Genomic DNA, 23,541 nt, shown 5'->3' on the forward strand with positions numbered 1-23,541 from the left:
CTAGTGATTAACCAAAGGTAATGAAGAAATCAGAAGTACACCAATACATGAGACGTGGGCCTGGCCACCAAAGGGGATCGCTCCTTGACCGCTTATTACTTCCATGTGTTGGGTGTTCCGGAAACAGTGCCACACAAAGTCAACATTGGCCCACTCGGACACAATGACTTCAAGATCTGATGGTCATGGGATTGCCCTAGTGGGGCAGGGCCCATGTAGAGATCCTTGGGTTTGGGATTAGCGGCTATGCGGACGTTGACCCCCGGCGATCTTCCCGAGACATTTGTATATTTATTGACTATCCTGGGGGTATGAACCCTGGATTTGCCGGCGTGATGGTTCCTGCAGGGCACTATCCCTAGTTCTGAGCAAAAGATCTATGACCATGACATGTTACAGACCTGGGCATGTGCACAGGCCGGGGTTCGCTGACGTCGAGAACCTGGGGATCCATTTATGGCTCCATCTGCAGAGCCACCTGGGCGATATATGGGGCCCGTCGCACAGCTCGGACCAGTCACGCCCTCTCCACGGGCCCGTCAAGGGCAACCATGGGAACTTTTCAATTTTACCCCTCGACACGAGTTCCGCTATTTATCCATTTTGCATGCAAAAAAGAAATAAGAAGAAATAAGTATATCCACTTAGTCTTCGCTGATATTTGCCGATGGCGATTTAACCGAGGCTTTCGGGCGAGAACGTCGGGTCTCCTGCCAAATAAAGAACAATTCTAGAAGACCTGCCCAGATCCAGGACTGGTTAGTGTTTATATCAAGCTTGATTAGAGCTCATCGATCCGCAAACTTTCTGAACCCGTGATTACACATCAACTGGTGGCCTATATTTGCTTCAGGACTATGACGCTTTCCTCGAGCTGATCGGGCCGGATATCGGCAGATACAATTACTGCCACGCACCATATGGACCTGGGCCGCCAGATCCCGCGTCGCAGTAGCACGTACAGTAGTATACGCCCGTGGCATTAAGCCCCGCCATTGCGACCGGTTTTTGAGACCGAGGTCTCTTGAGCTTTCGGGACAAGAAAGCTTCAACAACTGCCTCATGCATTTCCTTCCAACTATCTGTTCAACCCGGAGGCTCTCTGTACAACTACTGTGAGTATTTTACCGTCATTCTGGCAAAATTTGGGCAGCGTCAGTCGACACGCGAGTTCTGCGGTGAATCGATAAGGTAGCTGATCATAATCATTACAAATCCAGTCGCACTGCATCGCATCGCACACCTTTCCTCCCATACCAATCCTCACGATCCCTAACTCGCACATCCACAATGCACAAAGTCCGCCCCGATTTCAATCAGCTCCAGGCCTCGCGGCCGAAATTCCGCCAAGACGCTGAAGTCACCTGCACCCAGCCCCCGAACGTCGACTGGAAGAATGGCGATGGCGCCAATGACGGCGGTGAGAGTCTGAAGAAAGACCATGTGGAGATCAATCCCTACGCTGAGGGCCGCCCGTCAGCATACAACTACAAGCTCCTGATCTCCGGCATGACCCCTCGGCCGATTGCCCTCGTCAGCACCAAGTCGCTAGACGAGAAGACCACCAACCTCGCTCCTTTCAGTTACTCGCAAGTTGTCTGCCATGACCCGCCCACCTTCGTTGTTGGGTTCGCTGGCTCGCTAGAGAAGGCCAAGGACACCCTGAAGAACCTGAACGAGACCAAAGAATGCGTGATCAATATTATCTCCGAGCACTTTATCGAAGCTGCCAATGCGACATCCGTCAATGCACCTTATGGACACTCTGAGTGGGATACTTCCGGCCTGACTCAGGCCCCCACCTCGGTGGTCAAACCTGCTCGTGTCAAGGAGTCTGTCCTGGCTATCGAGGGCAAGCTGGTGGAAATCAAGGAGATTGAGAGTCGGTCTAACCCTGGCACAACGAGCAGTGTAATGGTTATTATTGAGGGTGTTCGATTCTGGGTTCGCGAGGATGCTATCGACGAGGCGCAGAGTGTCATCGACTTGAAGGTTCTCAAGCCTATCAGTCGGTTGGGTGGCATTTCATATGGTCGCACCACCGAGGTGATGGAGCTTCCTCGTCCGGAATTCTAAGTACACGAACTCGGTGGGAATGATTTACGGACACTGTATATGGGATCAAGTATTGCTAGATAGAAGATGGAGTATATATAGAGATTACACATTTGAGCTTATTTAATGAGTGAATATAAAGTCCTCGGGCAGGAATATATATATCTGTCCTCAAGTATTTCTCCAGTAAGTTTTGATAGGTCTAGAAATCAAGCCTGGATCACCTTAATGAGGCTCAACGCCTACAATGCTGCCAGTGGAACTAGTTCAGCTCAGTGCCTAGAAGCACATTCTATGGACGGGTTTGAATTTCACTAACAAACAAGTTGCTATTGCATCATACACATATAAAATGAGCCTACTTACACTGGGGTAGCTGGTGGGGTAGCTGGTGGGATAGCGGATGGGATAGCGGATGGGATAGCGGGTGGGATAGCGGGTGGGATAGCGGGTGGGATAGCGGGTTTGATAGCTGATGGGATAGCTGATGGGATAGCTAATTTGTGACAAATACATAGGAATTTGACAAACAGGAAAGTATACTAGGATGTTCTTGAGGTTACTCCGATTCCACGCGGCTGCCGTGCGGAGAGCGCGTCGAGCGGGGTTCTTATCATCTAGCCAACAGCTATAAATCGGAGGCGCCCGCCCTAGACAGTCGGATAAACCCGAAATTGGATCATTTCACTACTTCCAACGATCATCATTCGTCAGAGATCCGCAAACATGTCGCAGGAAGACTACGAAACCTTCAAGCTTGGGGACTGGGAGCTGCAGTCCGGAGAGAAGATCGCCAACGCGCATATCGCATACAAGACGTTCGGTGACCCAAAATCACCAGCTGTCCTCTACCCTTCCTGGTTCTCGGGCGGTATGTCTGTTTTTGTTCTGATTGCGATTGCACTCTCGTGGAGATGGCTAACAAAGGACTACAATAGCTATCTCGGATAACTTCTGGCTCATCGGAGAAGACAAGACACTCAATCCGAAGGAATTCTTCATAATCATCACTGCTCTATTTGGTAATGGGCAGTCTTCATCTCCTTCGAACCAGCCTACCCCCGGACCCTTCCCCAAGGTCTCTTTCCATGATAACGTGCGGGCTCAGCATGAGCTCGCTACCGCGCATTTAGGCATCACCCATCTACGCGCGGTTGTCGGCTGGTCAATGGGAGGTGGCCAGACCTTCCAGTGGGCTACACAGTACCCAGGTTTCATGGATCTGGCTATCCCATTCTGTGGAGCTGCTAAGACCTCACTGCATAATAAAGTCTTCCTCGAAGGTGTCAAAAGCGCCCTTATCGCCGTCAAAAACATCCGATCGGCTGGCCCTGGGAAAATTGGAATAAATGACAAAGGGGAAGAGGCGCGTACTTGGACTGCCAACGACAAAGAAGTCGGTTTGAAGGCTTTAGGTAGGGTTTATGCTGGTTGGTAAGATATCCCCGCAACCTTCCGTTGGCAAACTTTGTCTGATGTTCAACAAATAGGGGTTTCAGTCAAGCTTTCTACCGGCACAAGCTGTATGAGACCGCACTCGGATATCGAGACCTCGAGGATTTCATGCAAAACTTCTGGGAGAAATGGGCATGTTCGAAAGGTATTGTACCCAGACATTTGTTGTACCCTCATGTTTCAGCAAGTCTGACACATAATCCATCTGGGCAGACCCTGAGAATCTGCTCGTCATGATACAAACCTGGCAGAATGGCGATGTCTCCCTGCAGGAGCCATACAACGGCGATTTTGAGGAAGCGATGGCCTCTATCAAGGCCAAGACACTGGTGCTACCCTCGCAAACGGATCTTTACTTCCCGTAGGCCTGTTCTGAATGTCAGCTTGAAACGTTCAACAGACTGATATACAATTTTCACCAGGCCGGAAGATTCTGAGTACGAAGTTGCATGCATGAAGCCTGGGGTCGGAAAACTGGAAGTTTTCCCTTCCATTTGGGGACGTAAGTATATACCTGCTCAATTGCTTCTCATCGTTCCGAAAGTTCCCTATTGACCCGATAACAGACTGGGCGGGAGGCCCCGGTGACAGCAAAGAAGATGTTGCATGGCTAGATAAACAATTGTCGACTTTCTTCGCGGAAAACAAGTCGGATGCGGGCTCTGCTTGATCTAGAGACTGAAAAGGTGGCTGTGATTGACATATCGGAAAGGATCCATAAAGCGTGGTGTTGGTATAATAATACACTTAGCCACTCCTCTCATCTGGTAGCGGTTGAGCGTCAAATGAATCTTTTAAGTGAATGAAATAGCCCAGGTGTTGTCGTAAGGGGACGAATGTACTCAGCGTACATGGGACGAATCACGTGTCAGACTATGAGTAAGCGCCCTGGGCCCATGGGAATCACCGTTAGATTGGCCCTTCACTTCTTACGCCGCTTCCTTCACCTGCCGCTTTCTCCATTGCGGTCGATTCCTTCCTTGTTTCCTTTGTTTGGCTTCAAGAAGCCATTTTCATACCCTTGTCATACTTCGCGCGTTCGTGCAATTTACCTTAGCGACATTCCTGCTGTTATCTAATCCCTATCTTCGTCGCGAACGCTGCACATTTCGGTCTTTCACCATCTTCGACACACAACGACACAATGGCTGCGCCGCCTGCCCGACAGTGGGGAGTGACACCTCCTATCTCGACAGTCCTTCCTACTCAGGATGAGTTGAGCGCAAGCGACGATCTCATCGCGGAGCTCAAAAGTCAGAACAACTTCGAGCCGCCTTCGGAGACGGAGCGGAGGTACGTTCATTATAACCCTGGGGGATCGGGTCTTTGCGGATAGAGAAATTGACTATAAATCGATAGAAAACAAATGCTTCAGCTACTGCAACGCGTCACCTTGGAATTTGTCAAGGTTGTCAGTCGCAAGAAGGGGCTGTCGCCGGCAGCTGTCGAAGCCTCCGGAGGAAAGATCTTTCCCTACGGAAGTTACCGACTTGGTGTTTATGGCCCAGGTAAGTTTCACTCCGCGAATACTCGATATTTGGAAAGTTCGCTGATAGCTGATGTCCTAGGATCCGATATTGATACGCTCGTCGTCGCTCCAAAACATGTTGTCATTGATGATTTCTTTGCCGATTTCCCTCCCATCCTGGAACAAATGTCTCCCGAAGGAACGATTGAAAAGATGACGCCTGTTCCAGATGCCTTCGTTCCCATCATCAAGCTCGAGATGGCTGGGATCAGTATCGATTTGATCTTCGGTCGCCTGATAATTCCCTCGGTGCCGATGAACCTCGACCTGAAGAACAACGATTACCTGCGTGGTTTGGATGAAAAGGAGGTGCGATCGCTGAATGGAACTCGTGTCACAGATGAGATTCTTGAACTCGTCCCCCAGCAAAAGACCTTCCGTCTGGCTTTGCGCGCAATCAAGCTCTGGGCTCAACGCCGGGCAATCTATGCTAATATTGTTGGTTTCCCTGGAGGTGTCGCGTGGGCGATGTTGGTTGCTCGAGTTTGTCAACTGTACCCGCAAGCGACCGGCTCAGTTATTGTTGGCAAGTTCTTCAGGATCATGAATAAGTGGGCATGGCCACAGCCTGTGATGCTTAAGAACATCGAGGAAGGGCCTCTTCAAATGAAGATCTGGAACCCAAAGGTGAACACTCGTCCTGCCGATCTCTTAACTTGAGTGCAGCATGTCCTGACTCAATATCTAGATCTACCCTGGCGACCGTTGGCATCTGATGCCAATCATCACCCCTGCCTATCCCTCCATGTGTGCGACACACAACATCTCTATGTCAACAAGGACTGTCATTCTCCGAGAACTCCAGCGCGGAGGCGATGTAGTGGACAAGATTTTCACGAAGCAGCAGACTTGGAATGATCTATTCAGTCGTCACTCATTCTTCACCAACGACTACAAATACTACCTCAGCATCACCGCATCGAGCAAAACAAAGGAGGCGGAGGGAATTTGGTCTGGCCTTGTCGAGTCCAAATTGCGACATCTCGTCATTGCCCTGGATCGGAAACCCATTATTGCCGTGGCGCATCCTTTCCCTAAGGGATTCGAAAGAATCCACTCTGTCCCTAATGAGCAGGCGATGGAAGCAGTCAAAACCGGATCGACTCAATACGTAGCCAAAGGAACCTCTACAGAAACAACCGACGAGACCAAGGATGCAGCTCATGAAGCCGCAGCTCAGAATGGAGAGGAAAATGCAGTTGTCCCAGAAGTCCCAGAGCAGAAAGCCGAAAATTCAGAGGTACCCCGGGAGGACACCGAAAGTGATAACAAGACTGTCTATACCACTACTTACTACATTGGCTTGGAGTTGAAGCCCCTGGAGCCCGGTATGGACGCCAAACCCCACTGTCCGATTTCTCTAATCCCCCTAGGTGCCGCTCGATCTTTGGATATTTCACTGGACTCTCAACATTTCAAGTCTATGTGCACATCTTGGGCCGGATATCAACCCGAAGTTATGGACCTCGCCGTCGTCCACGTTCGCAAGTAAGTTGGGCCCATGAGACTTGAATTGCCCAGATTTTGACATTTCTAGCTTCGACTTGCCCGAGGATGTATTCCAACCGGGTGAAACACGTCCTGTGCGCCCAAAGAAGAAGGTGGTGAGGAAAGCCGACGCAACCGGCCTGGGTCAGAAGCGAAGACTCGAACAACAGTTGGACGTAAGTGCGCCGAAAAAACCGAGATTGACCTCCTCGGCTCAACCTCGAAACTCGAAACCGAATTCCTCCGTCTCGCGGAACCAGCACACAGGGTACCGGCCAGCCAGGAAAAACTAATGCCCAATTCTGCCCGCAGGATCAGACCCAAGGAAATGCGAAGCGCCAAGTTACCCCGAATACCATGTCTAGCACCGCGACACCCGCCTGATCGATTGCCCATCGTTTTCCAGCACCACTCTCATGAACCCACCGGGGCCGGTCCCCACCACCCGTACCACCCTTGAAGCCTCCGGAAACAAGACCAAGGGGTATCTGATTCCGTAATATGCCATTTCTCTCCCATGAATTTGATCTGACCATGCGCCGCACTGGCGGCCCATCCACAGTGAACTACCCGCACTCGCTGAGCATAAGGTTCGTTCTTTCCACTTACCCTATTCCTTCTTGCAGGTTTGGCGACTAGATTAGAGATTTGATTCTCGGAGAAGTTCGAGCGTACTCAAATCAACAATGCCCCCATATCTGCAAGAGATGGACTTTTTTGTGTTGCATCGATCACGCCGCGTTAGTCAGTCGGTGTTGAGGGCTCCCAAACTGCACTGTATGTACTTTTACACGGGGCCTTACAGATAGCCTAGCTAGGTTTGAGGTAGCTCAATTGAGAAATAATATCCGTACTGTGTCCAACATAGCTCTTGTCTTGTAAAGATAGGGAAGTGGAAGCTAAGAGGGCGACTTTCAAACCCCGATTGATCATTTTGCAGATTTCATTAAGATCTTTTGGACCTCCTTCCAGATTCATTGAAAATGTCTGTGAGCCGTAACTAAGAGAAGTCTTGAAATGATAGTCTGGTAATGAAGAAGCGGCAATATTACGTATTTCCCCTCTTCCTTAATGATCCTTTACCATATAATACGGAGCTCCAACACGCTTCAAGATCTTAAATTCGCGCGGCTTAACAAACATGACCTCTGTCTCCGCCAAGTACTCCTTGTAGTACTCCTTGGTCATTTGTGTCTGTCCTGGTTAGTGATAAGAAAATTGAACCTGGCAAACCATGAGCATTGCTAACCTCCATGAACCACTCGGTAGTAGCAGTCCTAAAACAGAATTAGCTTTGGGAGATATCTATCAAGAAGCTTTTACAATACCAGTCCTCAACCCAGTGCAAGGTTCCTGGCTCTCCCGGAGATTGGTAAAGCTCGAAAAAGCGACACTCAGACTCCTGGCAAACGGCGTCGTAGACTGGTTTAAATAGTTCAAACCATCTAGGTAGATCGGAAGGGTTGATGTGAATTGTGACATGAAGACTAAAGCCAGATTCCGACGCCATGGCGAGAGAAATAATGCAGATTAATTCAAGGCGGAAGTTTTGGTCAATATCGCGGGGTTAAGTAGACTCGAGCCTAATAACTTTCAGTTAGATGATATCCTACGGTTCCGGTCAAATCCGGCCCCAGATCTCACTCGGGCTTCTAAAATAGAGGGGAAAACTGGATAAAGTTAGCTGTATACAGCGGTCAACATGGTATTCTCACGTCAGATATTAAGGCTAGATGCCTTGCACAGCCAGCGGCTGATACGGCTCCTCCAAATATTCTATTTCATCATCGGTCAACTCCACATCCAAGGCTTGCAAAGATGCCTCGATCCTCTGGACACTATTCAGACCAACAATTGGACAAGCTCCCTTTCGCAGCAATCAAGCCATCGCGAGAGCACTCATTCCACAACCCTTAGTGAGCGCCAACTCCTCGACCCGCGCAACAATAATCTCATTCTGATCCCCAACAAACCACCATTTTGTTTTTTTTTTGATCCTGATAAGCTCGAGCAGACTTCTCCTACCATAGACGCGCCAAAGGACCCGGCGCCCAGGGACTCCGCGGAATAAGCCCAACGCCCTCAGCCTGACGAAAGGGGTTCACCTCTCGCTCCTCCTCGCGGTATAGAAGATTATATAACCAGCGCCTTTCCGAATATTGCTTCTGATACTCCATTGGAGTATATCTTTGCCTGGGAGTTTTGAATTTATATTTGAGACTCAAGTGGATCATTAGGCTCTCATTTTCCGCTATCATGAGATTATGAATTGCTTCGGGTCGCTCTCTAAGCTGATTACAAACCATGTTGAGCGGACGAACGTCAGTGTAACTTGTGGCATTTGAACAGTTTTCACTTTATATCTTCAGTCCCTGACACACATTCTACATGCCAATTATTCTTATCGCGCCACACCTTTGCGTTTATGTCTCACAATATCCTCATCACCGGCGCCTCCGGTTATCTCGGTGGAACCCTCCTCGCTCGTTGGAGCAGCGCCAACCTACCTGCCTACCATAAGCTCTACGCCCTCATTCGTAAGAATGAACAAGGTGAAGCTGTGAAGCAATATGGAGCTGAGCCTATTCTCTTCGATATCAAAGATGAAGCCAGCATCAAGGCCGCCATTATCGACAAAGAGATCACCATCATCTATTTTCTCATTGATGCGATGACTTCCGAAGCACAGGTGCCCATGATCCAGGCCCTTGCCGAAGTCAAGGCGAAGACCGGTCGCGAAGTCCACTTCTTGCATACATCAGGCGCCAAATTATTTAGCAGTCATGCTGGCCACCCAACGGATCGAACCATTCCCGATGATGATGTGAGCCTCTGGGAGCTGCAGAAGACATCCCAACCGCGTTACGGCGTAGCCAGTAAGGTTTGTTATGAAGAACATCGCCTGACTCAAAATGAAACGGACCGCTGATTCCAGATCAGGGGCTCGATGCCAATAATACTGTGATCGAGACTGCCGAGGCACACGGTGTGCGGAGCTACATCTTCATCCCTTGCATTGTGTACGGGAAAGGCGAAGGTTTCGGGAACCCGATTTCTATCCAGACGGTTGCAATCGTCAAAGCTGCCAAAAAGCTTGGACGTGTATACAAGCCTGACGCGGATCATCATGTAGGAATCTTTCGTTACACTCTAATGCTGACCTGATACTGACTTCATTCCAGACTTGGCCCGTATCTCATGTTGTTGACAACGCGTTGCTTTATCTGGAAATCATGCGGAACATTCTGTCCGATCAGAATATTGGGTTCGGAAAGAATGGATATTACCTCGCTGCCAGCGGAAGCGTTTCCTGGAATGACTTATATTGCGCAATGGCAAGAGGACTGGCGAAGCGCAAGGTGATCGAGACGGACGAGGTGAGTCTGGTTGATGATGCCGTGCTCGAGAAGATGGGAGCTGCATTGGGATGCCCGAAAGATATGGTCCCGTTGTTCCTGGGAGGTGACTGTACGCTTCAAGCGAGAAATGGCCGGAAAATCGGCTGGAGGCCCCAATTTCCAGAGGAGCACATTCTTGAAATGGCAGATGAAGAAGTCGATATCATCTTGCAGAACTCATGAGTTAGATACAGTACTTGAAAATAGTTTCCCGTGTTGTGCAATCATCTCCAAAATTCAATCATAATTGCAATACCACCGGCTTATGTTCCTGCTACGGGGTCTCCATGATGAGGGATCGCTCAAAAACCACCTCTATTCCTCTTGATATGTTTGCAATTATTCTCCGTCTGGCGGAGAAGTTTATTTCTGCAATTTGGATGAAGTCAAGCACAATTAAGGCTGGATCCACGACATATCAGCACAACGAGGCTACCTTGCCGGGAGCTTTACCGATCTTGATTCTGGGCCAGGAAATGGGTTATTTCTCTAAACGGCGGCCATTGTGACTGTTTACAAATAAACTCAAACCGAGGATGAATCACTATTTCTCAAGTTTTAGAGCCAAGCTAAATGCTATCTACGGAACCGATTCGTCAATAATGAGACACGGTCATTCAAAAACGGCTCTATAGCGGGACCAGGAGTACATATGACACGATCAAATATAAATAGGCAGTCGCGACTCATGTATCCCCTCAGATATATTCGAAGTCATCCAGAGGGATAACCTGCATGATAAACACGAAGCGTTCTACAAAGACCCTTAGAGAGATGTCTGGAAATTTCCAGGAAAGGAGATGAAGGGTTAAGCCCGGAGGCCCCTTGAGATTATCCTCTCGGTTGGGCTGTATAGGGGTCAGGATATCAAGGGCTCTAGATCCTCGAGTACTTTCAGCCTCCTAACTTACAGGCTTTCCGGATCGCAAGATCTGGGTCTAGGCTTTGGCCAATCAAGGAACCGTACCTCGTAATTTTTGGCGCAAACACCAAGCGCTGATTTGCGGGAATCAGAGATTCCGTTTCAGACGTGTAAGAAAGATGGTTCATGCTGGTTCAAGGGCCACACGGTCCCTCATAACGCACGGTCTTGGTTCTGTTGTGGCCAAAACAGGGCGGTAACAAATTATGCCCCGTCGCAAGCGCCAGGTGTCCACTTTGTGACGTAGGGAGGGAAAAAACGGGGCGCTTGATATTCTGGACGACCGGAAAAAGCTGCACGATGCAGAGCAACCGTTAAATGGGGATTGTCTTCATTTGGAACTTGATAAGTGAAGTGATTTGTGTGTGTGTGTGTGTGTGTGTGTGTGTGCCTGTCTATCTATCGAGGGTGGCCAAACTTCATGTCTTGGTCCACGCCACGTCCTTGAAGATTCTCACCCTCGGCCGACTTATCATAGAAACTCATGCGACACGGTAGAACACGATGTAGCATAGGATGGACACGTAGAAAAGCACTTATATAGCTTCCGGTCTACCGGCCAGGTGAGCCGCATAATTCCGTGTGTCCCGGCCTCCTGGCTAGAGAACCAGACCACCACAACATTCACTCTGAAGCAACACCGCTGGGCCCCGAGGCTCTCAAGAACTATCATGCAGGACTACTTGCATTGACCTTCTGGAGCATCAAAGCATCAAGAAGCTATGCGGTTGACCGGGCGATGATCGGAGTTAGGTGGATGTCCCCGTGTGCTGCCGAGACTGTACCGCATTGGTCCGCGAAAAGTTTTCGGGACGGTAGGACCCATCCCTTTCATAATGCAGAAAAGGCTTTTTCCCTTCCTTCCCTTCCGTCCTCCCCATACACGCTCTCCTCTCTCCCCGGTTTTCAACCACCACCATCACAACCATCACAATGGCCGCCCTTCAGGAACAGAAGCCTCTTTCTGGCCTTGCGCTCTACTCGCGCTTCGCCTTCGCTGGTACGTACCACGAACCCGCTCGGTAGCTTATACCGGCTCTATACCAGACCTCCCAATCCACGACCCATCCTACTTGCGCTAAGTAGATGGGACGGTCTTCGCACCGACACGGACGCATTACTCGGGCATTCAAACAGCTTCTAACTCCCTCGACAGGTGCCATGTGCTGTTCCATCACTCACGGAGCTGTCACTCCTCTTGATGTGTAAGTCGAAAGAGTTCAAAGGAAATTGCAGGGGATAAAAATGGCTGATATCAAATTATCTGTATAGCGTCAAGACCCGCATGCAGCTCGACCCCGCCACCTACAACCGTGGCATGGTCGGTAGCTTCAAGCAGGTCATCCAGAACGAGGGTGCTGGCGCTCTTCTGACTGGTTTCGGTCCTACCTTCGCCGGTTACTTCCTCCAGGGTGCCCTGAAGTTCGGAGGTTACGAGTTCTTCAAGCAGCAGGCTATCAACCAGATCGGCTACGAGAACGCTGCCAACAACCGCACTGCTGTCTACCTGGCCTCCTCCGCCTGCGCCGAGTTCATGGCCGACATTGCCCTCTGCCCCCTCGAGGCCACCCGTATCCGTCTCGTCTCCCAGCCTTCCTTCGCTAACGGCCTCATTGGTGGTGCCGGCCGTATCTTCAAGGAGGAGGGCCTCGCTGCCTTCTACTCCGGATTCGGACCCATTCTGTTCAAGCAGTAAGCGCCAATGTCTTGATTGCAGACAAGAAACAAGACAGGATAAACTAACAATTCTTCTTCCTAGGGTCCCCTACACCATGGCCAAGTTCGTCGTCTTCGAGAAGGTCTCCGAGGCTGTCTACAAGAAGGTCAACAAGGACACCATCTCCGACGGTGCTAAGACTGGTATCAACCTTGGTTCCGGTCTCGTTGCTGGTCTTGCTGCCGCCATTGTTTCCCAGCCCGCCGACACCATGCTCTCCAAGATCAACAAGACCCAGGGTGCTCCCGGTGAGGGAACCATCTCCCGCCTCGTGAAGATCGGAAAAGAGCTCGGTCTCCGTGGCTCCTACTCCGGTATCGGTCTCCGTCTCTTCATGGTCGGTTCCCTGACTGCCGGTCAGTTCGCCATCTACGGTGACATCAAGCGTGTTCTCGGTGCCACCGGTGGTGTTGAGATCAGCAAATAGAGGATTCGAGTTTTGTAGAAATGGGAGGAACATAGAGAGACTACCCTTAGATTTGTTTGTTTCAGCTTTGTCCATCCCTCTAATACGATGTACAATACTTTGTCTCAGTTTTCCATTCAAGAACAGGCTCGGTTTCCTTTGTTTCCAAACTCGATTTTCTTTGTAAAGCTAAACTGTTACTTTGACACGTCTTTGACCGAAAATCCATCAATGCCGATGCCGTCCTCCTTCTCAACCACGAAGCAGTGATATCCGGTATAATATGCGTACCCACCGACTTGCACACGGACCCATTGGCGGCCCTCGACGCTGTCAAACACGGAGCCTACAAAGCCTGAAAGGGCCGGATAAGCACGAGTGAACAGTGAATTATAAACGCGTTTCTCCCCTAAGGCTCGGGTCCCTTTTGCGTGAGCAAGAGCAACACGTGCAGCAACACATCCCCCAGTTGGAGATCGGTCAATTTGCTGGTTTGCGAAGAAGCAGAGACCGGTCTCTTCGGCGTCGACGCCTTGCTGTGTTTCAAATCCAGCCGTTCCCTCTGCCGCAGCAACATGTCCCAATGATGTGTCCACGATCATGATGCTGTAAAGGTAGCCTTGCTCTCCGGTCACAACATCCGTGGTCACATATGCTAGCTCCGGGTTGGTTACGACAGCTTCCTTGAGAAGCTTCGTAGCGTGATCCATCTTCTGAACCTCGGCTTCGCCCAAACCTGCAGGGAATCCCAGCTCCTTTGCGCTGATTAAACAATAATAGGCTCCACCGTATGCAAAGTCCGCCGTCACATAGGTGCGACCCTGAAGCTCAGGCCACCGGTACTTCTCCGCCAGAGGCACCTGCAGAGAGATAGCAGTCGCGAAGGACGGGACCGATACAAACGAGACAGGGCGTGAAGGATCAGACTTCCCCGTCGGCAGAGTAGGAACAGTAACCTCGACGAGCCCACAAGGCACATGCAAGTTCAGGCGGGTTGTGCCCGAGACGCTATCATACTTCAATTGACGTCTGCGTGGGAAGACAGAGTCGTCAACATCCACCAAGAAGCGTCCTAATGCGATAGTGGCGTGTCCACACATGGTTGAGAACCCGTCGTTATGGATGAATAGCACGCCAATGTCTGCTTCGCCAGTCGATACTAACTCTGTCTCGGTGCGGAGTATCGCGCCATACATGTCATAGTGGCCACGAGGCTCTAGCATCAAGAGCTTTCGGAAGTCGTCATGTTTTTCCTTTGCTTGTGCACGCTGTTCAAGCAATGTTCCCGTTAACTCTGGAAAGCCAGACCAGAGGATTCGTGTTGGTTCGCCGGCTGTGTGCATTTCCACACAAGTGATCGGCTTGATTGGCCCATCAGCTTGAAAAGGGGGCAAGGTAAAAGGATCCATGATGGCCTTCGTATTGTGATTTGGAGAGATGCTTGTCACACTTGAGAGACGAACTGAATGGTGTTGCCCGCGGGGGAAGCAACCGCCGGGTGCTGTACCCGGGTGGGTCGCTGTTCCTGAATCGGTATGTGGGTTTGTCAAAGGGCGTGGGGATAGATAACGCATGCCTCTGCCCATTCAGGAGCTACAAGGTATGGCTGCAAACCCACTGCCGTTTTGTTCTTACAGGGTCTATACGTTCGATTAGAACTTCTATGTCTTGTTGATCAAACGAATTATAGTGTTCGCGAATGGCCAACTTGGTAGATGATAGATTCGCATAAGTAAACGATGGTAATTAGAAACCCAACAAGCCCGCTTCAAATCCTGAGTATAGTTTAAAGTACGTATCGGAAGTTCGGGTTCTGATCACTGATTAGCTTCTTGTTCCATGGTGATCAAGGATGACGAACTCACCTCAAAGTCGGTCAAATCCGCCAATTCATCATACTCTGACATGTCTGCGACAGCCTGGTTACTGGCTGCTGCTGCATCACTCTGCTTGTTCCTCCTCGTCAAGAGCACTCGCAGGCAGATTGCCAAGGCAACTTGAGCTGCTGCACAAGACAGCATAACCTTGCACCCAGTTTCATAGATGGGCGCCTCCTTGGACAAAAAGGCATGAGGCCCAATCACATTTCCAGCACAGTATGCAAAGAACACCAAAGCAACACCTGTGCTTCTCTTCGTATACCCACCTAGATTGGTAGCCGGCATTTGGAGTGCCAAAACCAACGAACAGACATATGCGCCGCTTAAGTAGTAACCAAATAAGACCCCAACTTTGTGCGTCTCATGAGGCAGCTTCCAAAGAAGGCAAACACCAATGATTGTAGGGACGAGGTACATGACCATCACAATGGTGCGGAAGTTGCGCACGCGAGATGCAAGGAATGTGCCAGACAGAATCCAGAAGATTTGGAAGGCGCCCTGGGGAATGCCCAGTGCAACGGTGGTAAGAGCATCGTGAGTCAAGCCTTTGATGATAAGCTTGCTGAAGTTTGCGATGCCCCCGTTGATTGTCTCATTAAACAGAGTGAAAAAGAACAAAATCCAGACTTGAGGATCGACGAGCGCCTCCCGAACCTGATACCATTTGATCTGATGGTTCATCACACCAGTTCGGCCCAGTCGACTACGGCCGATGAGAAGAGCCTTTTCTTCCAACGAAAATCGCTTTGCGGAGATGATATCGTTGGGAAGAAACAAGAACATCACGGCGCCCCAGGCAACGGTTATTCCACCCAAGATGAGGAAGATCGCTCGCCAAACCGCGATTGTCTCAATCTGACCAATCCCATAGGTCAAGATGCCGCCAACCATAGCGCCCAATCCGTTGCAACTATAGAATACACCGGCACGGAATGGCTGCTGATCACGGGTGTACCACATAGTCACAATCATCATAAAACAGGGTGTAATCGGGGCCTCAAAAATGCCGAGTAGGAACCGGCAAATGGCAATTCCAGTGAAACTGTGACACGCGGCGGTGATCATGAGCATCGAGCCCCAGGCGATCACGTTGCCCGAGACCACCGTCGCCAGCCTCGTTTTTTGGGCAAGCATATTCCAAGGATACTCCGCAACGAGATAAGCAAAATAAAAGATGCTAGCAAGCCAGCTGTACTCGTTACTTGACATGTGGGTCGATGTCAATAGGTCAAACACTGCAGAGTATGCCAAGGCCGACTTGTCGATATATTGGAGCATATAGGTACCCGCAAGAAGGGGGAGGAGCACAAGGTCTACCTTTCGGACTAGGGCTTTGTTGCGTGGAACATCATCCAAAAGGGCCTGGACAGCTTCGTGAGTGAACCCATGTTCGTGAAGGAAAACTTCACCCTCATCAAGGTCTGTAATGGTCCCAACCTGAAAGTCCTTTTCCTCTGCATTACTTGTCATAGGAAACTTTTTGGCATCGCTCTCCATAATGATATGATTATCCAAATTAAGCTTGACTGGAGGGGGAAAAAAGATGGACTTGGCCCCTAAGACGATCGTCTCAGGGCCGCTTTTAAGACACGGGTCGCCATTTACCTGTTATCTCTACTCATCCAACCCCAATTGCTTGGCCTGGGGCGTATCATGCGGAGTAGCCTGTTCGTTCGGCTTCTGTCCGAAACGATAAACTCCAAAAGATAAAGGAGCATGTTGCTTCTATCTAGGTCTAGCCAAGATAGTCTCCCGTCTCCACTCTCTTTCTTCTATCGTATAATCACCCCCGCACGGAACTACTTCTGAACTCCGGAGAGAAACGCGCGCTCTGCCTATATTTCGGCCCTCTTCCCTGTCTGCGACCTATCACACAACTTACTAACTCGCTCCGACCTTCCTCGTCATGACAGTTTTCCCTCGCCCGTCCGTTATCCTTGCCCAGGGCCAGGTGGTGGGTATCCAGCTCGTGGATACGTTCCCCCAAACCATCGATGCCTTTTTGGGGGTTCCTTATGCCCTTCCACCTGTCGGAGAAAGGCGATTCAAGCCCGCAGAGAAAGTTGTTGTCTCTACAGAGACAATTGATGCCTCCAAGTATGGCTCCATGGCCCCAGGCAAAGCATTGCTCTCAGGCGGGCCGAAGCTCAATCAGAGCGAAGACTGCCTAACCGCGAATATCTTTCGACCTGCTGGAACTACTGAGACAGATAAGCTTCCTGTAGCGCTCTATATCCATGGTGGCGCTTTCAACCGAGGAGCAGCTGCAATGCACAATACCGGGTCCATGGTCGCTTGGTCTGAGTCGCCCTTTATTGGCGTAAGCTTCGGGTATCGGGTGGGAGCTCTAGGATTCTTGCCATCGAGCCTTTCCAAGAAAGAAGGCGTCCTCAATCTTGGTCTGCGCGATCAAATTCATTTATTTGAATGGGTGCAAGAACATATTGGTAAATTCGGAGGTGACCCTAACAATGTCACCCTGTTTGGCCTGTCGGCTGGTGCGCATTCCGTATGCTTTTCTCATTCTCTTATCGCGTGCTCGCAAGCTAAAATCAAATTATAGATCGGTCACCACCTTCTCAACTACCAAGAGCACACGCCGCCATTGTTCCATCGCGTCATTTTGGAATCGGGATCGCCAACCTCCCGAGCTGTTCGGCCCTACAATGCGCAAGTCCACGAGGAGCAGTTTCAAGACTTTCTCCAAGAGGCTGGCTGCCCCAAAGACCTTCCAGAGTCCGAAATATTCCATTTTCTGCGATCGCTTCCCAGCTCGACCGTCACAGATGCTCAAACAACCGTCTTTGACAAATACAATCCCTCTCTTCGGTGGGCTTTCCAGCCAGTGATTGACGAAGAGGTCATCTACCGCAAACCTTTGGATGCTTGGAATTCTGAGCTTTGGAACAGGGTACCAATCATGACTGGCTTCAATAGCAACGAAGGAACGTTCTACGTGGACAAGAAGATGTCCAAGCCTGACCAGTTCCGCAAGTTCTGGCAAAACCTTCTTCCCGAGCTGACATCTGCCGACCTGAATACGATTGATCGACTATACCCTGACCCTAATTCCGACCCTGCTTCTCCCTACGTTGAAACAAGGATTGGAAAGGGCTTGGGGTCTCAGTACAAGCGTATTGAGGCAGCGTATGGGCACTATGCCTATGTTGCCCCCGTCCGCCAAACAGTCCAATTTGCGGCGTCTCAAGGCATACCGGCTTACCTTTATCATTGGGCTTTGCCCAGAACTGTTGTCGGTCGAGCGAACCATGGTGACAATATGTACTATGAGACATACAATAGTGATATCACGGGGATCTCGGAGTCACAGAAAGAGCTGTCGGGAACGTTGCATGCCTACATTACAAGCTTCATTGCTACAGGTGACCCGAATGCCATCTCGGGTCGCTATGGCCAAAGGCCCAAGTGGGAGGCTTTTGTGCCGGATGATGCCCGAGTTATGATCTTCGGTCAAGATAACGAAGAACTGATCGGGGGCAGTACGGCTCCAGCTGCTAAGTTTGTGGAAGATGACTGGGCTAGAGAAGAGACAGAGTTCTGGTGGTCCAAGGTTCCCATATCCCAGCTTGCTTGAGAGGGAAGATATGATGTAGCCTATAGACTCGAAACTAGATAAATAGACAACCCTTTTCAATTATTCAACGCATAAAGTGCGAGGACAAGAGACTGGGAAAACTAAAGTGCTCAGGCAAGGTAGCTGGTGTCAACCCAGTCCTCATAGTCGCTGCCAAGGATGGTGGTGATCTTGATCGCGGAAGTAAGCTTCTCAGCGAAGCTAGCACGAGTGCCCTCGGAGCTATCACCGGAGTTGTCGTACTCGCCGAAGAGAACATCCTCAGTGTTGGGCTCGCTGGTCGACCACTCGATCCAGCCGGCAGAGTTGATGGCATCGCTAAGAGTGGTCTTCTGGAAGACAACGCGCGCATACTCGGTCCAGGGCCGGCCGAGATAGTAGCTTCCCTCGGCAACATCCTCGCCAGAAGCAGCATCGACAGTGGACTCGTTAATCACGTAGTATCCCTCATCGGAGCTGGAGGGACGGCCCTGAGCGGTGATAGTACCCTCGGAGTACTTGAGGAGACCAATGTCACAGCTGTCGAACCAGCCCATTCCGGTCTGACCGAAAATGAAGTCGATGGCACCCTCAATGTAGCACTTGCCAAAAACCTGGTAGCCGGTCTCGGCGAGGATAGTGTCTACGCCGTCAGCAAGCAAGAATAACCAGGGACATGAATAGACAAAATAAAAAGACTTACCCTGAAACCCAGTGAACTGGCACCCGTAGTAACCCTGCTCGGTGTTATAGGCGCTCAGAGCGAGGGCCTGATGACCTTCACCGTAGGTGTTCTTGACGTTGATGTTATAGATGCTAGACTTGGCGGCCCAGTTACGTAGAGTGGCTAAGTCGGGTCTTAGCGTGAATTCTCTCTAGAGCAGGTTGGCTTCTCCGTATCGTAAGAATTCTTACCGGACTCATCGTCGTCACTAACCTCCTCCAGACTGAGGCCGGAGGTGACGGTAACGGTGTTGGAAGAGTAGGAGGTGTCGCTATTACAGTAGTCAGTGCTATGGGCTCAATGAAGGCCTGGTCTGGAGAACACACTCCTCAGTTTGCCCGTAGATGATCAACGCTCCTGAAAGCTTGGGAATATACACCTGCTCGTCATAGGTGCCTTCCTCGATGAAAATGGTCTGGGTCTCGGAGCTATCGGTGTCCAAGGCCGAAATAGCGTCGCTGATCTAGCGATCCGTAAGCTCATGTACAGAAAAGTGATCCCTTTCATTCTTCACATACAGTAGTGTAGTCACCGCCCGACTTGGCGACAACGATGGAACCGGAAGGAGCAGTAGTGCGGCTGGCTGCCAGAGCCGTGGCCGCAAGTGAAACAAAAGTAAGAAATCTCATGGTTGCCGATCAACGGATTCAGGGAGGGAGTGACTGGGGAAATGAATGAAGACGAAGGAACAGAATGAGTGGATTATCTACAGGGCTTCTGTCCTGGGCTTATGGTGTCTCTTTTATATTTTCCCGCTGCTTGCCCCTAACAATGATAATAGGAAGTACGTCTAAACCAATTGCTTGGATGGGGCACTAGCCAGCCCTATTCGGATGGATTCCGGAGCAGACAGGCCTTAATTCATCTATACTAGCGTGCAGAATAATAACCAGTGAACATAGGACTCACATGCTGTTTCAAGCTTGTGTGGTGGATTCCCCCGACCGGTTTATCCGTCCACGCGTCCAGTGCAACTGAGACCAATTGATTCTCTTCACATCTAATATCTTGGGTAAAGCGCCGGGGGAAATAAGCCACACACTAGCTTGAATTCACAATAAGCATTTTTGAGCGCACTCGTCCAGCATGACCTGGTTCCGTAGCAAAGCTCTATTGGTGCATCGGTGGGCCTTGAACGGTCGTGATATTCCACCAGTGATGTTCGGAACATGCGGATAACCCCTGGTTATTTCCGAGAGTGGGTAGCTAAAGGTTCTCTCGGTTTTTGGGAATTGATTGGCCCATTCAGACGCTCCGTTAGTGGACCTGTAGGATTCATCACGAATCCTCTGTCTCGGTGTTTCTATTAAAGTAAAGGAGATATTAAGCTATTCGGCCTCCCTAGCTCGAATGCGTGGCCAGCAACGAGACAATGATGGATGACCACCACACTGGCCATCAGTAAATGAGTCGCCGTGAAGAATGTTCGTGTAAAAGTCACACTTTTTTGATACAGGTCGCAATCGCAGGCAGGTTTCTGACGGGGCTGGAGGAAAAGAACATTCCGTCGTACGCTCAAATATGTACGCCAAAAGAAGGGAAATGGGGAGGTTAATTCAGGGGGATAATTAACTAGAATACGCGTGAGATTTTAGTAGTAATCCCAAGCCTGCGGAATCAGGAGGCATGGAAATATTCGACCATGTAGCACCAAGAGGTAACCAATGCGACCGTTCAAAGTCAGCTTTGACAACTCGGGAGAACCGGATAATTTGAGAATCTCTACGCGAGCGCTGATGACGAGGTATAAGAAACTCGAGTTTTCTTAGACCCTGGAAAGCGAGTTAAAAACCACGATAGCCTTGAGCCGCCCCGCCTGGTTCTCTAGTCTTCGTGGCTATGCCAATGAAATAGCCAAAGTATGCCAGTTGCCGGTGAGGTTCAGACTCTGTGAATTCGGGGCGAATACGGGCTGGTCTATGCTTTTAGCGCCCAAAACACTGATCACGCATATATGTAAGAAGTCTCTAAATGAATAGCTTCGTGGGGTTAAACACGAGACTTGGCAAAAATTGGCAAAAATGCTTGTCTACCCGCAGAAAAGTTAAGCCTTGCGGAGTGGTGTTGTTGTCGTCTTGGCCCTGAATCAGGGGGTCTACTCCACTCAAATTGCTAAAGTCAAATTGTTAGGACCTTGTCTTCAGCCCATACCGAGCTAAAACAAAATGAATCTGAGTCATGGCGCTCAATGTGGCGGATGAAGACAGCCTTCATTAGGACAAAATGTCCTCTGAAGGGTGTAAGCGAGGCGGCAGCCGAGCAAAATGCTCCTAATCAGGCAATAAATGGGCACGGGCGTCGGGGTATCGCAGCTTAGCCTAGAAGCCCATTGGACCCTGAACGTTTAGCAGAGCCTCCGCATAAACTCTCTCAGTCGTCGATAGACAAAAATTTTGCCGACCCCAGGAACGGCCCAGATGGTTGGGCTAGTATTTAGGGTTGCGGATTCCCTGGGGTTACGGGTTTTTGCTGTCGATATCGTTCCACTTGATTCGGTTATACTTCGCTCTTTACCTTCCTTACCACACTCGTTTAAACAGAAGGCCAACGCCACCTGCTCCTTTGCGCTATTCAACATGCATTCCAAGGTACTTGCGGCTTTTCTTCTCCTCGCTCCAGCTTTGGCCATGCCACAAGCGACAGCCACAGCTACCTCAGAAGGCTCCTCAGATAGTTCCAGCTCTTCTGACTCGACCGATTCTTCGGACTCCTCCGACTCTCTCTCTGCGATTCCTGGAGTCCCCAGCAACTATGTGAGCGTTCTGGAAACCGCCGTTCCGTCTTCTTGGGAGTATATGAACTCCGCGGAAATTGCTTCAGTCGCCAGTGCCGCTGCGGCGGGCACGTACCCTGCGTGGTACAACAATCTGCCAGCCAGCATTAAGGCTGTTGTTACCGAGCTTGGTGGGTTTGACGAGAACTTGCTTGGCGTGGATCCTTCTGTGACCATGGCTATGGGATCTAGTTCCTCCAGCCCTGCTTCTGAGGCCGCCGTGGCTACTACTGCTGCTGGCTCCTCTGGTTCAGCTGCCACCGAGACTCAGGCTTCAACCATTTCTTCCGCTACATCGGGTGCTGCTTCTAGTTCCAAGTCAACTGTCCATTCGTCTGCGAGCTCCACTGGTGGCGCCCCTATTGCTACTGGTGGTGTTGCCATGAGCGTTGCTGGAGCAGTTGGAATTCTGGGCCTTGCTCTTGGGCTTTAAAGTGTGATTGATTGGCCGCGCTCTGAAGTGTCGCGATTACGGAGTTCAATCACTGGCCCACCCGGACATACAGTTTCCTGTTAATGACAACTTAAGTTCCGGGATCACTACTTTACACATGTTACATATCTGGCAAGATCCATAATTTTCACTCGCTCTCTAGACACGTATCTGTGCATCTTTTTCAGTTAGATTGACTTGGTATTTTGAGCCTCTTAAGCAGCCTTAAAGTGTGCGCAAGCAGAAGCGCGCCACAAGGGTGTTCATTGTCTCCTGGACCCCACGGTATGCATCCATCGACACTCTCTTGGCGGTAGAAACCCTGAAAGTTTCAGCGGAGACTCGTTCTTGGCTTGCAGGCTCGCAGCATAGTTCATTTATGGTCTGCAAGACCATGGAGTGTCGGCTACCATCAAACATAATGGTACTGGCTCGTGCATGCGGGAGATTGTCCACCCAATTCGCTGGTCCACTGTCCATCCTGTAGGGAAGAGACTCGCACTGGCAGCTCTGAAGACTTTGTTAGCAGAATACAGCGGAATTATGCAATGAAGAACATACAGATAATATTCATCATCTTCATTCCTCATTAAGATGCTCAAATCCTCCGTCGTAAGCCGCACCGCCGCCTCCAGGGCGTCAGTGAGGTTCTCATTTGAGACCGAGCCACCGAGCTCAAACATTTCACCAGTCATGCGATTCTGAATGTGCGGCTTGCTGTTATACATGGTAGTTTCGAACATGTTAGGAAAGCGCTGCGACAAAATGATCCGCAGTGGGAGTCCGAAGGCCGAGACCAGGAATCATTTAACCTTCCGCCTCGGGGTATACAAGATGCAGTGGTGACGGCAGCTGCAGCAGCTAACCTAAACATAATCGTTGTCAATTCCACTGGAACATCAATGGCTATGCCATGGGTTCAAGATGTCTCGGCCGTCGTCCAAGCCTGGTTTCCCGGGTAAGAATGTGGAAGCTCCATTGCTTACATTCTGACCGGTGTTGCAAACCCAGAAGGACGCCTTCCTGTGAACTTCCCTCGTCGCATTGAGAATTCTCCGGCATATGAAAACTTCTCCGGAGAAGAAATTGAGGGGCAGCTCAAGGTAACGTACGCCGAAGGCGTGTTCGTTGGAGAAACATGCATTATGCTTCTGTACCAGATGGCGGGCTGAACTTTACTTTTGGCCA

The 23,541-nt window shown here is 50.2% G+C and overlaps 12 protein-coding genes across 12 annotated transcripts; 7 read left to right on the forward strand and 5 right to left on the reverse strand.

Annotated features, from left to right (window-relative positions):
- Positions 1-1,290: 1,290 nt before the first annotated feature.
- Positions 1,291-2,076, forward strand: N7443_001534 (flavin reductase family protein; the record flags this gene model as incomplete). The annotated part of the gene is made up of 1 exon (XM_056881590.1): positions 1,291-2,076. One exon carries the CDS (start codon positions 1,291-1,293, stop codon positions 2,074-2,076), a length of 786 nt encoding a protein of 261 aa, XP_056746828.1.
- A 705-nt stretch (positions 2,077-2,781) lies between these two features.
- Positions 2,782-4,180, forward strand: N7443_001535 (homoserine acetyltransferase family protein; the record flags this gene model as incomplete). The annotated part of the gene is made up of 6 exons (XM_056881591.1): positions 2,782-2,926; positions 2,994-3,489; positions 3,546-3,655; positions 3,724-3,871; positions 3,933-4,012; positions 4,077-4,180. 6 exons carry the CDS (start codon positions 2,782-2,784, stop codon positions 4,178-4,180), a joined length of 1,083 nt encoding a protein of 360 aa, XP_056746829.1.
- A 474-nt stretch (positions 4,181-4,654) lies between these two features.
- N7443_001536 (polynucleotide adenylyltransferase) lies at positions 4,655-7,026 on the forward strand (the record flags this gene model as incomplete). Its single annotated transcript, XM_056881592.1, has 7 exons — positions 4,655-4,803; positions 4,870-5,018; positions 5,079-5,665; positions 5,727-6,366; positions 6,412-6,526; positions 6,576-6,702; positions 6,892-7,026. 7 exons carry the CDS (start codon positions 4,655-4,657, stop codon positions 7,024-7,026), a joined length of 1,902 nt encoding a protein of 633 aa, XP_056746830.1.
- Positions 7,027-7,594: 568 nt separating this feature from the next.
- Positions 7,595-8,036, reverse strand: N7443_001537 (putative quinol monooxygenase; the record flags this gene model as incomplete). The annotated part of the gene is made up of 3 exons (XM_056881593.1): positions 7,595-7,720; positions 7,776-7,803; positions 7,855-8,036. 3 exons carry the CDS (start codon positions 8,034-8,036, stop codon positions 7,595-7,597), a joined length of 336 nt encoding a protein of 111 aa, XP_056746831.1.
- A 915-nt stretch (positions 8,037-8,951) lies between these two features.
- N7443_001538 (uncharacterized protein) lies at positions 8,952-10,107 on the forward strand (the record flags this gene model as incomplete). The annotated part of the gene is made up of 3 exons (XM_056881594.1): positions 8,952-9,402; positions 9,462-9,655; positions 9,709-10,107. The coding sequence occupies 3 exons, from the start codon at positions 8,952-8,954 to the stop codon at positions 10,105-10,107; spliced, it is 1,044 nt and encodes a 347-aa protein (XP_056746832.1).
- A 1,672-nt stretch (positions 10,108-11,779) lies between these two features.
- Positions 11,780-12,990, forward strand: N7443_001539 (uncharacterized protein; the record flags this gene model as incomplete). Its single annotated transcript, XM_056881595.1, has 4 exons — positions 11,780-11,846; positions 12,003-12,051; positions 12,119-12,538; positions 12,606-12,990. The coding sequence occupies 4 exons, from the start codon at positions 11,780-11,782 to the stop codon at positions 12,988-12,990; spliced, it is 921 nt and encodes a 306-aa protein (XP_056746833.1).
- Positions 12,991-13,166: 176 nt separating this feature from the next.
- On the reverse strand, positions 13,167-14,378 carry N7443_001540 (putative proline racemase; the record flags this gene model as incomplete). Its single annotated transcript, XM_056881596.1, has 1 exon — positions 13,167-14,378. The coding sequence occupies one exon, from the start codon at positions 14,376-14,378 to the stop codon at positions 13,167-13,169; it is 1,212 nt and encodes a 403-aa protein (XP_056746834.1).
- Positions 14,379-14,755: 377 nt separating this feature from the next.
- Positions 14,756-16,346, reverse strand: N7443_001541 (putative MFS transporter; the record flags this gene model as incomplete). Its single annotated transcript, XM_056881597.1, has 2 exons — positions 14,756-14,782; positions 14,835-16,346. 2 exons carry the CDS (start codon positions 16,344-16,346, stop codon positions 14,756-14,758), a joined length of 1,539 nt encoding a protein of 512 aa, XP_056746835.1.
- A 409-nt stretch (positions 16,347-16,755) lies between these two features.
- Positions 16,756-18,444, forward strand: N7443_001542 (putative extracellular lipase; the record flags this gene model as incomplete). The annotated part of the gene is made up of 2 exons (XM_056881598.1): positions 16,756-17,358; positions 17,413-18,444. The coding sequence occupies 2 exons, from the start codon at positions 16,756-16,758 to the stop codon at positions 18,442-18,444; spliced, it is 1,635 nt and encodes a 544-aa protein (XP_056746836.1).
- A 110-nt stretch (positions 18,445-18,554) lies between these two features.
- N7443_001543 (uncharacterized protein) lies at positions 18,555-19,776 on the reverse strand (the record flags this gene model as incomplete). The annotated part of the gene is made up of 5 exons (XM_056881599.1): positions 18,555-19,066; positions 19,127-19,270; positions 19,339-19,418; positions 19,474-19,610; positions 19,666-19,776. The coding sequence occupies 5 exons, from the start codon at positions 19,774-19,776 to the stop codon at positions 18,555-18,557; spliced, it is 984 nt and encodes a 327-aa protein (XP_056746837.1).
- Positions 19,777-21,723: 1,947 nt separating this feature from the next.
- Positions 21,724-22,353, forward strand: N7443_001544 (uncharacterized protein; the record flags this gene model as incomplete). The annotated part of the gene is made up of 1 exon (XM_056881600.1): positions 21,724-22,353. One exon carries the CDS (start codon positions 21,724-21,726, stop codon positions 22,351-22,353), a length of 630 nt encoding a protein of 209 aa, XP_056746838.1.
- A 377-nt stretch (positions 22,354-22,730) lies between these two features.
- On the reverse strand, positions 22,731-23,096 carry N7443_001545 (Mitochondrial phosphate carrier protein; the record flags this gene model as incomplete). Its single annotated transcript, XM_056881601.1, has 2 exons — positions 22,731-22,863; positions 22,915-23,096. The coding sequence occupies 2 exons, from the start codon at positions 23,094-23,096 to the stop codon at positions 22,731-22,733; spliced, it is 315 nt and encodes a 104-aa protein (XP_056746839.1).
- Positions 23,097-23,541: the final 445 nt, after the last annotated feature.

This window comes from Penicillium atrosanguineum (genome assembly GCF_028827265.1).
Source record: "Penicillium atrosanguineum strain IBT 20685 chromosome Unknown utg000001l_segment0_segment0, whole genome shotgun sequence".
NCBI lineage: Eukaryota > Fungi > Ascomycota > Eurotiomycetes > Eurotiales > Aspergillaceae > Penicillium > Penicillium atrosanguineum.